Source organism: Falco cherrug, chromosome 11 (assembly GCF_023634085.1).
Source record: "Falco cherrug isolate bFalChe1 chromosome 11, bFalChe1.pri, whole genome shotgun sequence".
NCBI classification, from domain to species: domain Eukaryota; kingdom Metazoa; phylum Chordata; class Aves; order Falconiformes; family Falconidae; genus Falco; species Falco cherrug.
In genome coordinates, this window is record NC_073707.1 from 32561752 (window position 1) to 32575757 (window position 14006).

The window sequence follows — 14006 nt, forward strand, 5'->3', positions numbered from 1 at the left end:
CAGGAATTGCTGTCAAGCTCCATTTCCTTACAGCCATGAAAGCAACCCAGGTGATTAAAAGATGGTGAAAGCATATGTCAGACTTCGGTATACACATAGAATACAGGTATACATCACGCCTACAGTTAAGATGCAACGTCAAGAAGGGCTTCCAAGTGCACAACATGCAGCGAAGAAAAGATTTCTGTCCAGAAATGCTGCAAGTTTGTGGTCCAGAGGTACAACTGTTACCATAACCCCCATCCCAATGAGCATCGCCACACAAATTTTCTGGCAAGTTACATCATAACTATGGGACTATATTCTGCAGGTTTATTTACATGGAGACCAACTAAGTGTCTCAGTCAAAACTGAGAAAGGTTTCGGTTTAAGAGGTGCTCTATATTCTTTGCATTACTTTTTAGTAACACGTTCTGTTTTGCCTATTTGCTGTCAAGGCAACGCAAGCTGGTGGCAGCGGCAGCAAGAGCAAGCCTACTTACAGTAAGCAACAACTGCTACAGCATTAAAAAGCTGAAGGTCTTCTGCTTCACACCGAAAAGATTCATTTCTTGTCACTGTACCCTTTATGTCTGAGATACCAACACAGTAATGAAAACAGCTCTCCTCTGCTTTTTCTGAAAAAAAGTTAAAACGTACTCTAAGGCTGTAATATCATTAGGGAGCTTTCTTTTGAGACCAGCTACAAAGAAAATCTGTTTTCGAGAGAACTCACGCTATAACAGATTCTACCAAGGCAAACACCAATTTACAGTGGTTTTGACCAATAGCTCTTACAGATCACAATCCAGTAATAAGAGAGCATTTGTATTGATAATAGTTCACTTACATCACACAAAGCTCATCCAAAGGGCTCAAAGAGGTCATGACAGATGCGAGTGAGACTTACTACCCCCATTTTATAAAGGGGCCAACTGAAATATCGACTAAGATCCATTTGCCCAAGCTACAAGCCCTGCCGGGAGCAGGGCTGCGAGGCACAGGCAGCGTCCTATCTCCAAATGACACGTGCCACTGCTCTGCTGCTCTCCTGCCACCAGTGTCCCCGGAGGGGTGCAGAGAACACAGGGCTGCAACACGTCATCTCCTCCGCCAAGCGAAAAACCAGCACTCAATGACACAGGCAAAATAAATTTACACAAGTTAGCCATTTCCTACAAGCAGAAATTAAACCAAATTTCCATAATGTGTAGGCTGTAAATGTAAGAATGGCAGGAAAATGTGTGCAATCAAAAGAATACAGAACAAACACTTCCAACCATTATTCCAGTTCACAAACCTATGCAAGTGGAAACCTAAGTAGTTACAGCCATTAATACTCCGTGTTATTGAACAGCTTAAAACAAGTACTTTGCCCCATAATACGATGGTAACCTTGCAAGTGAATGAAATGCAACTGCTTAAATTAAAAACAAAACGGAACAGAAAAAAAGATAAGAGGGATAAGCCTAGATACACTGTTACAGTTCCACCAGTGGAGGCACCCAATAAGCTGCTCAGGTCAGAATTTAACTGTTAACTTTCACAAACAGCAATCGCAGGACATGCTCAAAATTCTTAGGTGGATGGAAATAGCTTTGCCTCAATACATCAGAAAAGCACAGGTGTCCAAAGTAACCATCTCTCAAATTATTGCTTTCTTAACTATGTAAAGAACAGAACATGAACAACAGAAGGGATCTATATGGATTGGGTAAGTCACCTCTGATACCATGACTCCACACTAGCAACTATAACCATCTTAAAGATCAAGCTAAATACAATACACACCAAAAAAAAAAAATCCTGTAAAAGCAAATGCGTAGAAAATAAACTGTCCTCAAGTATAAGGAAAGCACATCGGCAGCAGGCTGCAAAGGGGCTGTTGTGCAAGCGTCAGAGGACAGAAACAGGTTTTGCAGATCCAGTAGCTCTGCTGCAACAACTTTCCACACCACACTCCCATTTTTACGCTTCCATCAGAGTCCGCAGAAGCACACAGAGATACTTCCCTGTCTGGAATTTGACATATGCAAACATGCAGTACGTGTATACTAAAGGTGAGCTGGTGTATACACATCTGTTACCTACATGCACGCCTACCGAGCGAGCGATGCAAGAGGGAGCGAGTACAAAAAGACAGACAGAGCTAATTTCATAATATTTTAGCATTGCTCTTCTGGAGCTCAACATTATTGCCATGGGCTAATACGTCAAATAATATAGAACAAGCTTAACAGTATACAACAGATACACAGTAATTCCACAACTCAACAGTACCCACTACTCCATTTGGCAAAATATTTATTTATAATAAATCCGTTCAAGAGCAGTTGGTCACAGAATTCATTTTACACTTTTCGGCTGTAACAATGCTTTTGGTAGAAGTAAATAAACCGTCTCTTTTTACACAGTGTACAAAAACAAAGAGACACTGAAAGGACAGTTAACAATAAAACACGTGAAAACAGGAAGAACCGGTAAGACAAAGGCAAAAGCAATAGGAATCTGTCTGCGCACCAGCAATGCTGCCATGATTATTTACCCGTACAAATCCTCAGCCCCACTTAGTTATTATCCCCAGCATAGCTCTTAACTGCAGGTTTATGCTCCAGGAGAGGAATCTGATGCGATGTAGCAGCTCCAGTCACTCTTTCACAGTACTGCATGTCAACACTGGGAATGGTTTCTGATATGACTTAGACTGCACACAGTACTTCAATAGAAAAAAGTTAATTACTCCCACTCCGTAGTTCCTGGTGGCTTCGATGTCAAGTCATACATCACCCGAGAAATGCCAGGAATCTTCTTAATCTCTGCCACCATTTTTAACACGACCTATCATGTAGGGAAAATAAAAAAAACTATCAGAAGAAAGCACGCTAAACAGACCCGATGAAAACTACCTAAGAAAAGCTTAAAAACGGGAAAACTTTGACCACACTAACTGTTATACACAGGAGAGAAAGCACCTGCAGCTATTAGCATATCACCACCAGTTATGGAATAAAATCAACTGAAACAAAACCTCTAGCTTCACGGTATCTGCAGTTACATTTGGAACTTGCTCATTTTTGGTGCTGATAATAGACCTGGGTGTTGATCACAATACACTTCCCTCAAGGCAGCAGCTCTACAGCTTCAAAACTACTTCTTGAAAGTTCAGCAGGAACACAACACCATTACGTGTTACTATCATTGCCAGATTTTTCTCAGACCATCACCTTCAGCTGAACCGCCAAACATGAACACAACAGCCTGAGTGAAAGCCCTTTCAAAACCAAAAAGGGAGCCCTAAAGGTAAAAACAAAACAAATAAGAACACCCACAAAAAGCAGAAAAGGCACCCAAAGGGAAGAGTTTCCATTGAGAGTTACTCTCCAGAGTTCACAACCAATTCATGTTGGCAAAGTATTCTAGATGAGAATTTGCTGATCCTTACAAGTTCAGCTTCCTTAAAAATCCCACAGTCCACAACAATCCCACTTACATGACATGCTGTTTTATAGTGCAAGCATAAATCAAACAAGACATTGCTCTCTATGGAAAAACTGAAAATTTTTAATCAAATATGATTATATTCCCCATAAACACAGGTATTTTCCACAACCTCTACTATTTTGTAACCACATTATTACCTAGCCTTAAAGTGACCTTTTTACATTTTGAATAAGGGGTGGGGGTGGGGGTTGGGGCTGGTTTGGGTGTGGTTTTTGTGGTGTTTGGTTTGGTTTTAAACACAAACTTCCAAGGTCAAATGAATCTTCATTTTATATAATGGAATAGTTTTGCATGGTAACCTTGAATAATTTCTTACTAAATGGGCAGGCTGCCTTTAAGTAGAAGGCTTCAGCTACATACAATTACTAAAGAATGCCTATACGCTTGTAAAGTATATTTAAAAAAAATTAAAAGAAAAAAAAAAAAAAAAGTCAATCCTGTTCTTCAGCTACACCGAATTCCCAGAGAGAGAAAGTACTTAAAACTGGACATGGATAAAGTTTCTCAGAAAAACACACCTGAACTTGACTCCTAAACCCTCCTAGTGACCTAAATAGAAAACCACACAATTTGAGATGTTAAATAGCAGGTTCCAGTAAAATCAGAAGTGGCAATCAAGGACAATTCTCTAACTCAGAACATTTCCAATTACTAATGCAAAAAATTAATTTCAAAATCCCAAGAATGGTTGGGGTATTCTTTCTTTTTTAATTCTTGGTATTTTGGCTCAACTCTGCTGGAAGGCCTTTAAGTCTGTCATACCCATTTGCCAGCTTCTCACTTTATTAGTTTTTTCCCCAAAATACCACCATATTCTTCCTAATGACTACCATGAAAGAGACAAAAAATTAAAAGAAAATCAAAGTCAAGGCAAGCAATCAAGAGAGAGGGAAGAAAGCCAAAATCAGTCATCTACAATACTAGCTTATGTTGAAAAGAGACTTGAAAACCACATTACCTCTTCTGGAACCTCATTACCAGGAGTTGCTGCAATACCAGTCATAAAATCACTTGTAATAAAAGTTCGAATAACCACAGATCTTTGACAGGAAGGTTGTTTCTGTAAGGGGTCCCGATCAAAATGCAATGGTGTCAGTATTATTGGCATCTGGCTAATTTTTCCGGCATAACCTTCAGAAAATCGTAGTACAAAGTGCATTAATTTTGCTTAAACACACAAGCGTGATAGAAATATAACAGAATTTCCCACATGTACTTCAAACTATATACTAGGACCTACATTTACATCTTCTGGACTCTTTTCGCTACTGCTACCACACCCCAGACAATCGCACTCAGTGCTGCATACACTACAACTACCCAAACTGCCACTTGAAATGATCTTCAGCGTTTGCAGGCATGCAGAAAAAAAAAGAACCCAGATAATATCCTTTATCCCTGTAATTCACTCTGAATGCAATTTATCTACTTTCCTTCCCACTGAACATAACCATGGGGTTTTATCTATCCCCTTATCAAGCCCCAAATAAAGAGCCGTTCACAAGTATCTCTGTGCCTTTGAGATATTTAAAAGAAAGCTCGTAAGTATCCCTGTTGCTGGTGGTTGACAGGAAACTGCAGACAATCTATTTTTTTTTTTTTTTAATATCTCCTTCTGAAAGCCAATACACAGACCCCCTAATTTCACCGTTTAAATGATCTATAAATTTGAGATTCAGGCGCATGGCAGCCTGCAGAGCCAGTCTAACACTGTGGTGGGCTCTCATCCCCTGCTAGCAGTGGCCCAAGCTGTTGGTACAAGAAGTCTTTTTCACTAAATGGTAACTCAAGTCTTATTTTTGGGAGTGATTCATTCACACAAAGCCAAGTGTCACCAAAAGTTAGCGAGACACATCTACAGTTTTACAAACACAACTGACAAGTGTTATTTTCAACCTTTTGAGGCTAATTTTGTACAAATTATGTTGACAGCCTTGCAAACTAAATATGTGTTTTCAAAAAGAGATATCCTTTGTAACTTGATTTATAGAAAATACAGGCAAAGTCTGATGAACTGCTTCCCACAGATATCACAACTTCAAATGTAATTAAGTAAAAAAAAAAAAAAAGTTACTGAACCCCAGAACTACTATATTCCCAGACTCTACCTGTGTACCTTATCACAGGCTATTGAATGTTCCCTGGATGTTAAGGGTTTGAAGTATTACTGTCTGCTAGCCTGAAGTGGCTGGGTTTACAAATACAGTTTTTACTTTAAGAAATACGAAACCACCACAGACAGTGAGCAGCATCACCATCAGAAACTTAGTATTTGGGATTCCTTCTTCCCACAAAAAAACCTCACATGATTTGGAAACTATGCCAAGTTTATTTACACAGTTTATTTACTTGAGGTAAATACTGATGACTGAGATCAAAGAGAAGTAATTCAGCTGACTTTCAGATGGCTAACTACTTTTTGCAGAAGTTGGCACTGCAGTGAAGCAAGACACCTCTGAGCTTCGAAGATGACTTGACAGAGGCAAGCCTCAGTCTCCAAAAATCCCCCAAAATTAATTCTGCTAGCAGAAAGGCTAAAAACTCCTGTCCTTCAGCTATCAGCTTCTACAGCTTTCAGAAAAGGCTCTTGCCTGTCATCCCATTGATTTATTAGAGAAGCTTGCAGATTTTGACAGCACCACTATAACTACACCCAGTTAGGTCTGCAGGGATCTTGAAACAAGAGTCTAATCGACAGGCTAAGGCGAAGTACCTACCAGACTCCCTGAGAATATTGTGAGCCTCAAAATCAGCTTGACGTAAAGTGCTGAGGACTCCTGTTGTCAGGAAAGTGGGGGTGACATCTGTAGGAGGTTCTTTGACCGGTGGACCGAACACGTACACAACTCTGGAAAACAAACAGGATGGTAGAAAAAAACACATTTTGAGTACACAGAATAGAACAGATGGCCCTAAGACTGCTTCTTAAGTACTGCAGTGAGGAAAATAAACCTAGGGAAAAAAGCATAATATTTGATTCTGCTCCTTAGCTACTAAGTAGAGCTTAATATAACTTCATGCATATATTCTATAAACATGACATGCATACTAGCTTTGGAAGTCAGATCTATTTATTTTGACATGCATACTAGCTTTGGAAGTCAGATCTATTTATTGTGGTTTGCCAGAGACTAGCAATAGCCCCAGGTATTACTTATTAAAGAAAATAATCCTTTAGAAAAAACCAGAAATGCTAACTCAGCCATATCACAAAGGGTGTTTTTTCAATTTTACTTTGATGTCAGTAAATGCTAAGATTATTCTAAGAAAGCCAATTAATAAGTGCTTACAATTTCTATCTTCTCTCATAATAGGAAACCACCAAAAATACCATTAAATTGTAAAATTTATTGTTAATGAATAGCTGTGCTTTCAGCACAGCACGCTAACATTGCAGTTTATAAATCTACAGAACTACATCTATAATAAAATATCTTCTGAATTCAAACCAGTCACATCAGCTTTATCTTCTTAATCTCATTCATTGCATTTTCTGTCTTGCAGAGCAAAAAGCCAAGGATATCATCACCCGACGGGCCTCATACAAGGACTTACTATGACAGATTCACACAAGTTATTTGAGTTTGTAGATACAAACAAAAAATACTTGTCTAAAATCCAAAGCAGAAAAAATGCAAGCTTTACATTCTGTATTTTTGTTTGTAATATAAAGTCTGCAAGCGTAGATGGGCAGACAACCAACTATTTCAGTTCACTCCTCAAACTGCCAGCTTCAGTGTCCCTATAAACAATAATGAAAGACTCTGAAAACATACCCTGGTACAGCAGGACTCCCAGAGACATGGTATGTTCAGGAGGGTAGCATTAAATCCAAAAGAGCTTAAAGATGATAGCCATGCTGTAAATCCAGCACATACTTTATAGTTGCACACGCAATCCTGATTTCGTGCCATCTTTTGTTCCCTCTGCATTTAGTTTAAAGAAGTATCTTGCAATTCAACATCTCGCCTTTTAAAAAGAACTACTCTTTCAGGAAGCGTCACTTATGTGACAAAATTAAATTTTGCTAGAAGCAATTATAAGCAGTATTATCAGAATGTCTAAAGCTAGGCAAGGAGGATATGCATTCCCCAGAACTGATATATTATCTAAGCAACTTCAGCTGCTAGAAAAATTACAGAATCAAGTAGCTAGAAAATGCATATTCACAAGCTCAATTAAGATTAAACTGCCCAGCTTTGGAGCTCTCCTGTGTGTCACAAGAGCTTACAGTCCCACATAAATTCTCTTTTTGACACAAAGCAAAAAAATACTGCATGACACCACAACTGATCAGCAGGCTTGGAATGTTTCAAGAAAGATTTTGCTTAAGTTACATTGGATGTTGTCTAATCAAGTGCCTAAAAAAAATTAGGAGGTGGCTATCAATTTCAGAAATAAACCTGTGTTCTGATTTATTGTGTATCTGTAACCTCTGTACGATACACCTGTCCAACATATAGAAAAAGTATACCATAGAATAAACAGGAGAATGCTTGTGCATGCTAAACTTCCATGTATTAAGTGGATCATTAAAACCAAAGATAATTCGAAATACTTACCTGTTTATGTTGTGGCACATGCGTGGTATGAGTCTGGCAAGAAACATAAGAGACTCCCAGTGTGGAGCATCTTTACTAGAGATCCCGCAAACATAGCTATATGAACGACAGTCACCCTATAAATTGAAAAAAGTAATAATAATAATAATAATAATTGAAAATGAACTTTGCTGCCAAAACAGTTCACTACTTTCCCGTTCATCCTGTAGGTTACAGGACCATATTTTGTGCCAACATTCAGCAGACACCAAGCTGGTGAAATCAGTAGGCTGAGAGACACCAAGTGAATGAGCAAACAGAGTTAACACAACAGATGATTCAGAATGGAAAGAGTCATATAAGGTGACCAGGGCACAGGGGCTGATTACTTATTGGTATCTTCATGACCATCTGAGGAAGGCCTTTGACAAAGTATAGAAATCACCGATGACACTGCTGTTTAAAACAGCAAAAGCTGACTGCAAAGAGTAACGGAAGCAATGCACAATTAAGCAGCTGACAATAAAAGATGTAATTCAATACTGACAGTACAAAGAAGAGTACTTTACAGCTACGACTACTCAGTAAAGAAACACCCCAAGTTATGGCAGGCAATTCCATAAGAATTGCCAGCTCAGCATTTCTATTCAGTTTATTTCTGTCACCAAAGGACAGCCCACAAAAATGTGTGTGGCATTAGCAAAGGAGTGAAAGGAAAGAAAACATTATGTGCCTGGGCAGATCCAGGTGTTCCCCTATCCTGAACTGCCTGCACTGCTCTGGTTCCTTTCCTCTCAAGGCTAAGGACACAGCGCGACTTGGAAAAGTACAGGAAAGTGCAGCACACATGTTCAAACATAGGAAGCAGGGCAGGTTTGACCAACTTCGTCTAGGACTCCTGAGCCTTCGGAGGGGCAACAGGATTACACTGGCCCAGGCTGCCCAGAGCAGCTGTGGGTGCCCCGTCCCTGGCAGGGCTCAAGGCCAGGCTGGACGGGGCTCTGGGCAACCTGGGCTGGGGGGAGGTGGCCCTGCCCGGGGCAGGGGGCTGGAGCTAGGTGGGCTTTAAGGGCCCTGCCGACACAAACGGTTCTGTGATGATTCTATGATTACAGCAGAGGTCTACCAGATTACAGTGTCATGAAGAAACTACATGTAAGTGACCAGCATTATGCAAACTTAATGATATTTTCAAATGCAACACCTGGCATTTACTTGAGTGCCTATTCAGGTATCTTGACACCTTTGCACCACACCAGCACTGACAAGTGACAGTAACATAGGTATCAACGCCTTTTGAAGTTTATGTTCTTAAAGCTCTTTATTTTCTGATCTTAAAGCAGCAATTATTACGCTTCACTGCAGCCTGCTACACTGCTAGGAAGCAGCTTTCAGAACATCCCCTGAATGAATCCATTTACCTGCACTCCCACAGTTTTGATTGGTAACAAGAAGGCATTCAGTGAATGTAGGCTTGTAATCTGCATCAGCTTCTCCTGATCTTCTTCAGATGTACATGCTTTGACCCTTTGCAGCAAAGTATGTGGCTGTGCAATGATGCAGAAAAATAAATTTTAATTAAATAAAACCCCCAAGCGCTCAAACAGAACTTACACAGTGCAAATAAAATTATTATTTAAGTAGCTGATTTTTAAATTTAGACTACATTTACCCCTTGGAACTACTCAAAAAATATCTTTCATTTAACCACTAAATTTTAGCAAAACCACTTTTGATTAGACCGCATGTATTTTAAACTGAAGTTCTCCATAGCCACAGGTGAAACTCTTTTCCTATGCTCATTTTCTCTTTCACAAAGCTATACTTTTCATTTTTGTTGTTTATTTCAAATACAGAACAAAGTAACACCCTGTTACCCTATACTACAATTCTGTATGTTTTCAAGGAAAAGCAGATGTAAATACTTTCCGTTCAAAGTATTTATCAAAAAAGTTTCGGAAGTTGTTTGAACTTATGCCTCAGAGCAAGCCTCTGCCAACGACTTTTCACCTCCCCACAGTTTTAGTTCAAGTGAGCTTAGAGTATTCACTGTTATGACCTTTGTGATGAGATTGAGAACTTAAACATCACCGATTAAAAAGCTCAGGTTTTTGTTTGGGACATCTGGCAAGCATTAGTTCCTCACTCCTGCACTTCCATTTATACATTCAGTGATTGTTAGGGCAGACCAATCTAGAAAGTTACGATTACTTCAGAAAGGGAAAATCTTTTCCTGGTACTACATGTATCTCCAGAAATCTCACCTGCACAAAGTTTAACTAATTTTAAAGCAAAATTTATTTACTATTTGAAAGGTACATAAACTTCCATTTTCCAGAAATTGTTCAATGCTTGCACTAGTCAAGGCACTAAAAATTCTACTGTACTATACAGAATGGCTTCAAGTGAGTTGTACTGGAATGCATTATTCCTTAAAGAGCACAAACAAGTCGTTTTAGCAGCTTAAATCTCATTGCGGGCCACTACAGAACGATCATGCTGATTTCTAATCTGCAGAAAACTAGTAGTTTTGTTACCTTCTTAACACTTGCAGAAAAATCTGCAACTATTTTCAAAATGTTGTTTGTTTCAGGAAAGTCTTTGCACACATAAGGTTCTTCAGCACATATCACTCTGATTGCTAGTCCAGGACCTGCAATGCAAAGTTGAAAAATCATTATATTAAATAACAGGTAACAGACTTTCATCTAAAAATGTGACAGCATGCTGAACAGCAGGTCAATCACTAGGTAAAGTATGTTTTGCCATTGTACCTATACTTCAACTGCAGGTTGGTTTGGGGTTTTTTTGTCTTGTAGGTGTTAAGACAAGCAGTTGACTCCTGAGCAATATGTCTGTTCAGTACATTTAAGTATTATTTATCTACATCTTAAATTGGCTGGTTGTGTAAAGCAGCAGTGAGTGGTGATGAAGAGTAGTGGACAGCAAGCCAAAGCGAACAGGAGCCCCTTCGCTAAGCAACTGGGATGGAAGATGTGGTTATAACATACAGTTGAGTCTCCATTGTTTTTAAAGACCCCTGATGGGTATTCGACCTTTTAGCTACCTCACAGAAAAGCACATGTAATTTTCTGGAAGTGTCTGAAGACAGTGGAGAACTGTTGTTATTCTCCACGCAATCATTTTCAAAACAGCAAAAGTCCCCTAGAAAGGCAGGCAGACACGGGCCATTATTTCAAGTAAGATGCATGTGACAGCTCTGGCAGCATTCAGCTGCACTTTACCTACAATTCTTGCTTTGGTTTATACAACTAAAAAGAAAGAAATGCAGCTAAAAGCAAACTCAATTATAAAAATTTTCCTTTAATCACTATACATAATAAAGCTGCTCTCCAATGCTCTTTTCCTGAAAGAATCCTGCTTAAGCTAAAACTCTAAATCCATCAATTTCTTCTGTGTTTTGAGGTAAGTTTTATAGTCCAACATACTGCAGGTGACATATCTTCTGAACAATACCGATACGATCCATAGCCCTTCACTGAGTGGCACAGAGCAGCCCTCATACCTGGGAAGGGATGCCTCGAAACCAGCTCTTCAGGAAGACCAAGCTCTCTTCCTAGCACTCGTACTTCATCTTTGTGAAAGTCTTTCAGTGGTTCTATTACTTTACCCTTAAAGAAATGAAAAAGCAATTTACACCCCAGCTTACGTAGTCAAACAAAAAGCCTCAAATGTTTACGTTATACCAGTCAAACTGGCCTGCTTTTCACAGCATCATCTGCCAACGCTTGCATAAACACTGGAAAGAATAGTACCCATGAATGTGAGCTTTGTAAGGCAGTTGCAGGGCAGAGGATAAGACAAGGAAGTTTAAGATTGTGCCAGAAGTATCAATGGTTCAATCAGTGTCAACGTAGCTCTAAGGTCAAGCTGGCTCTGTCTTCAAACACTCAGACCTCTCTTGTCTTTGCTAGATGTTCAATCTAAAAGCCTTGAAAATACTTTGTGCAGCAGTAAGTATTACAAGTGTGGATCATGAACAGTTACTCTTCTGTCCTGTGGTTGTGCACTTACTAATAACTGAGCACCTTCCAACAGGGTTGTTATGTGATGTCTCACATGTTGGTTCTTTCTTAACGAGTATTTTATAATAGACTTACAGAGAACTTGCCATTCTAATGTCAGAAAAGGCAAAATAGGGCAGTCTCCTGCATTTGCTTCACGTGCTAATACTTAAGTGCTCTGCATGGGAAAGGTATTTAGAAAGCTTTTCTGGACTTTGGACTAAACAGACCAATTGGGAGTACAATCAAAGGGACAGCACTTGGGCTGTTTATCTTCAGACAGTTCAACCTCTTGTGTTCATATCATCTTCAAGCTCCTGGTCATCATCCATAGCTATCCATGTTGGGCCACTTCAGAAAAATCTGTAGGTTCTTAAATTAACAACTGGCAAACAGATGGTGTGCCATCAGCATACTGCTGGCAGGTAGCCCACGAGGTTACTAGAAGCATGATGCAGAAGCTACTTAAGAACAGAAAGAACTCATCGCTGTAGATACCTGAAGGAATTATCCCTAGATTTCAACACATTTAAATGCAGTATTCTCATTCTCTCTCAAGAGAGAGGTGAATGCTATGGTTGCAGTGGCTGAATGTTACAAGAGGTTTAAGAGGAGAATTTCGGCCCTCTCTCAACAGGAGCTGATCACCTTTCTACTAAAGCAGTGTCACTGCTCTTGCCTAAATCTGTGATGTGCCAGATCTGACCTATCGGCACCTAGAGGTTACCCACTGACTAGTGCTAAGAACGAGATACAACAGAAGGAGTAAGTGACCCATTACACCATCAACTCCAGCTGAACCAGAATAAAGTTGTCTGAGAAGTCTTAAATACTCTCCTGCTAAAGGCCATTTGGTATTGTTCTGGTTCCTTACTAGAATACAAGTTTGTTTTGAGGGTTAAAAAGTAAGAGCGAGGAAACTGCTTGCAGCTGAGAACACCACTGGTCACACTGAATAATCCATGTTCAAACTGCCAGCAGTGCTGGACAACGCTCAAACAATTCTGACTACTTTGAGAATAGAGCAACTACAGAGAAAAGTAATAAATTGCAACGTGTTACAACACAGCCTAAAGGCCCTCATCGGAATAGGGTCCCATCAACATAGGACAGTTATATCAACATAACATAAAAGTTCTTCATTTGTGATACTCAGCTTCACATGTGTCAGAACGAGAAGGATACACCAGTATCCTCATTGTCATTTACCTCTTCTCTTAACTTTCGAATCAGCTCTGTGTCATTATGATGAGTTTTGATGACTTCAGCTTTGCCACTTGCAACAAGGGAAGCACTTTCAATGAGATCAGGTCTGAGGGTACCCTGAGCAAGGAAAACCTCTTCAGGTTTCAGATTCATTTCTCCGATAACTTCATTGGCTATCTGTAAGATGGAGAGAAAAAAGAAAAGTGTTCTGATCTACTTTTTGGTTGTCAAAGGTGTAAAGGAAGATAATCAATTGCCCAACAAATGCTACTGAGCTGCGAAAGCACAAACAAATAGGAAAACTAATTATGACATGATCTCACTGCTGAAACAGTCCTATAAACCCATGTTTTATTGAACAGAAAATGGAAAAAAGTATTTTTAGACTACGAGAACATCACTGCCTGTCAAATGTTATATTCTCCCTCCATCAGCAACACTGGTAGGTGACAGACAGAAAATAGCTCATCTTCAGCAAAGCAACACCAGCATGCCCCAATTCATGCTACCCACTGATTTGGTGAAAAAACATTACATGGAAGTTTATGCAATAGAAATGAATGGCCAACCAATACAGTATACCTAAACATGATGGTAGATCCACTACAATGCTTGTGGACCATACTTCAACTATTGATTCATTGCCAGAAGTTTTAAGCTTAGGGTAACGTATCAATGGCTTCTCAGGTCATCCAAAACTTCTAAGACCACTGATGCCACTGACTGCACAGTGCTTTGGAATGAAGAGTCTGAT

General features: G+C 39.5%; 1 protein-coding gene across 4 annotated transcripts in view; it reads right to left on the reverse strand.

Moving 5' to 3' along the window:
• Positions 1-2266: 2266 nt before the first annotated feature.
• The window catches only part of GMPS (guanine monophosphate synthase), a 29980-nt gene continuing 18240 nt past the window's right edge, over positions 2267-14006 (reverse strand). For all 4 annotated transcript variants that reach the window (XM_027806647.2, XM_014280664.3, XM_027806648.2 and 1 more), the window contains 8 exons: positions 13256-13429; positions 11548-11653; positions 10559-10674; positions 9443-9568; positions 8043-8158; positions 6198-6328; positions 4439-4611; positions 2267-2817 (listed from right to left, as the gene is read on the reverse strand). In XM_027806647.2, the coding sequence (XP_027662448.1) occupies positions 2716-2817; positions 4439-4611; positions 6198-6328; positions 8043-8158; positions 9443-9568; positions 10559-10674; positions 11548-11653; positions 13256-13429 (1044 nt within the window). In that variant the 3' untranslated portion in view covers positions 2267-2715. The remainder of the gene's footprint in view (positions 2818-4438; positions 4612-6197; positions 6329-8042; positions 8159-9442; positions 9569-10558; positions 10675-11547; positions 11654-13255; positions 13430-14006) is intronic.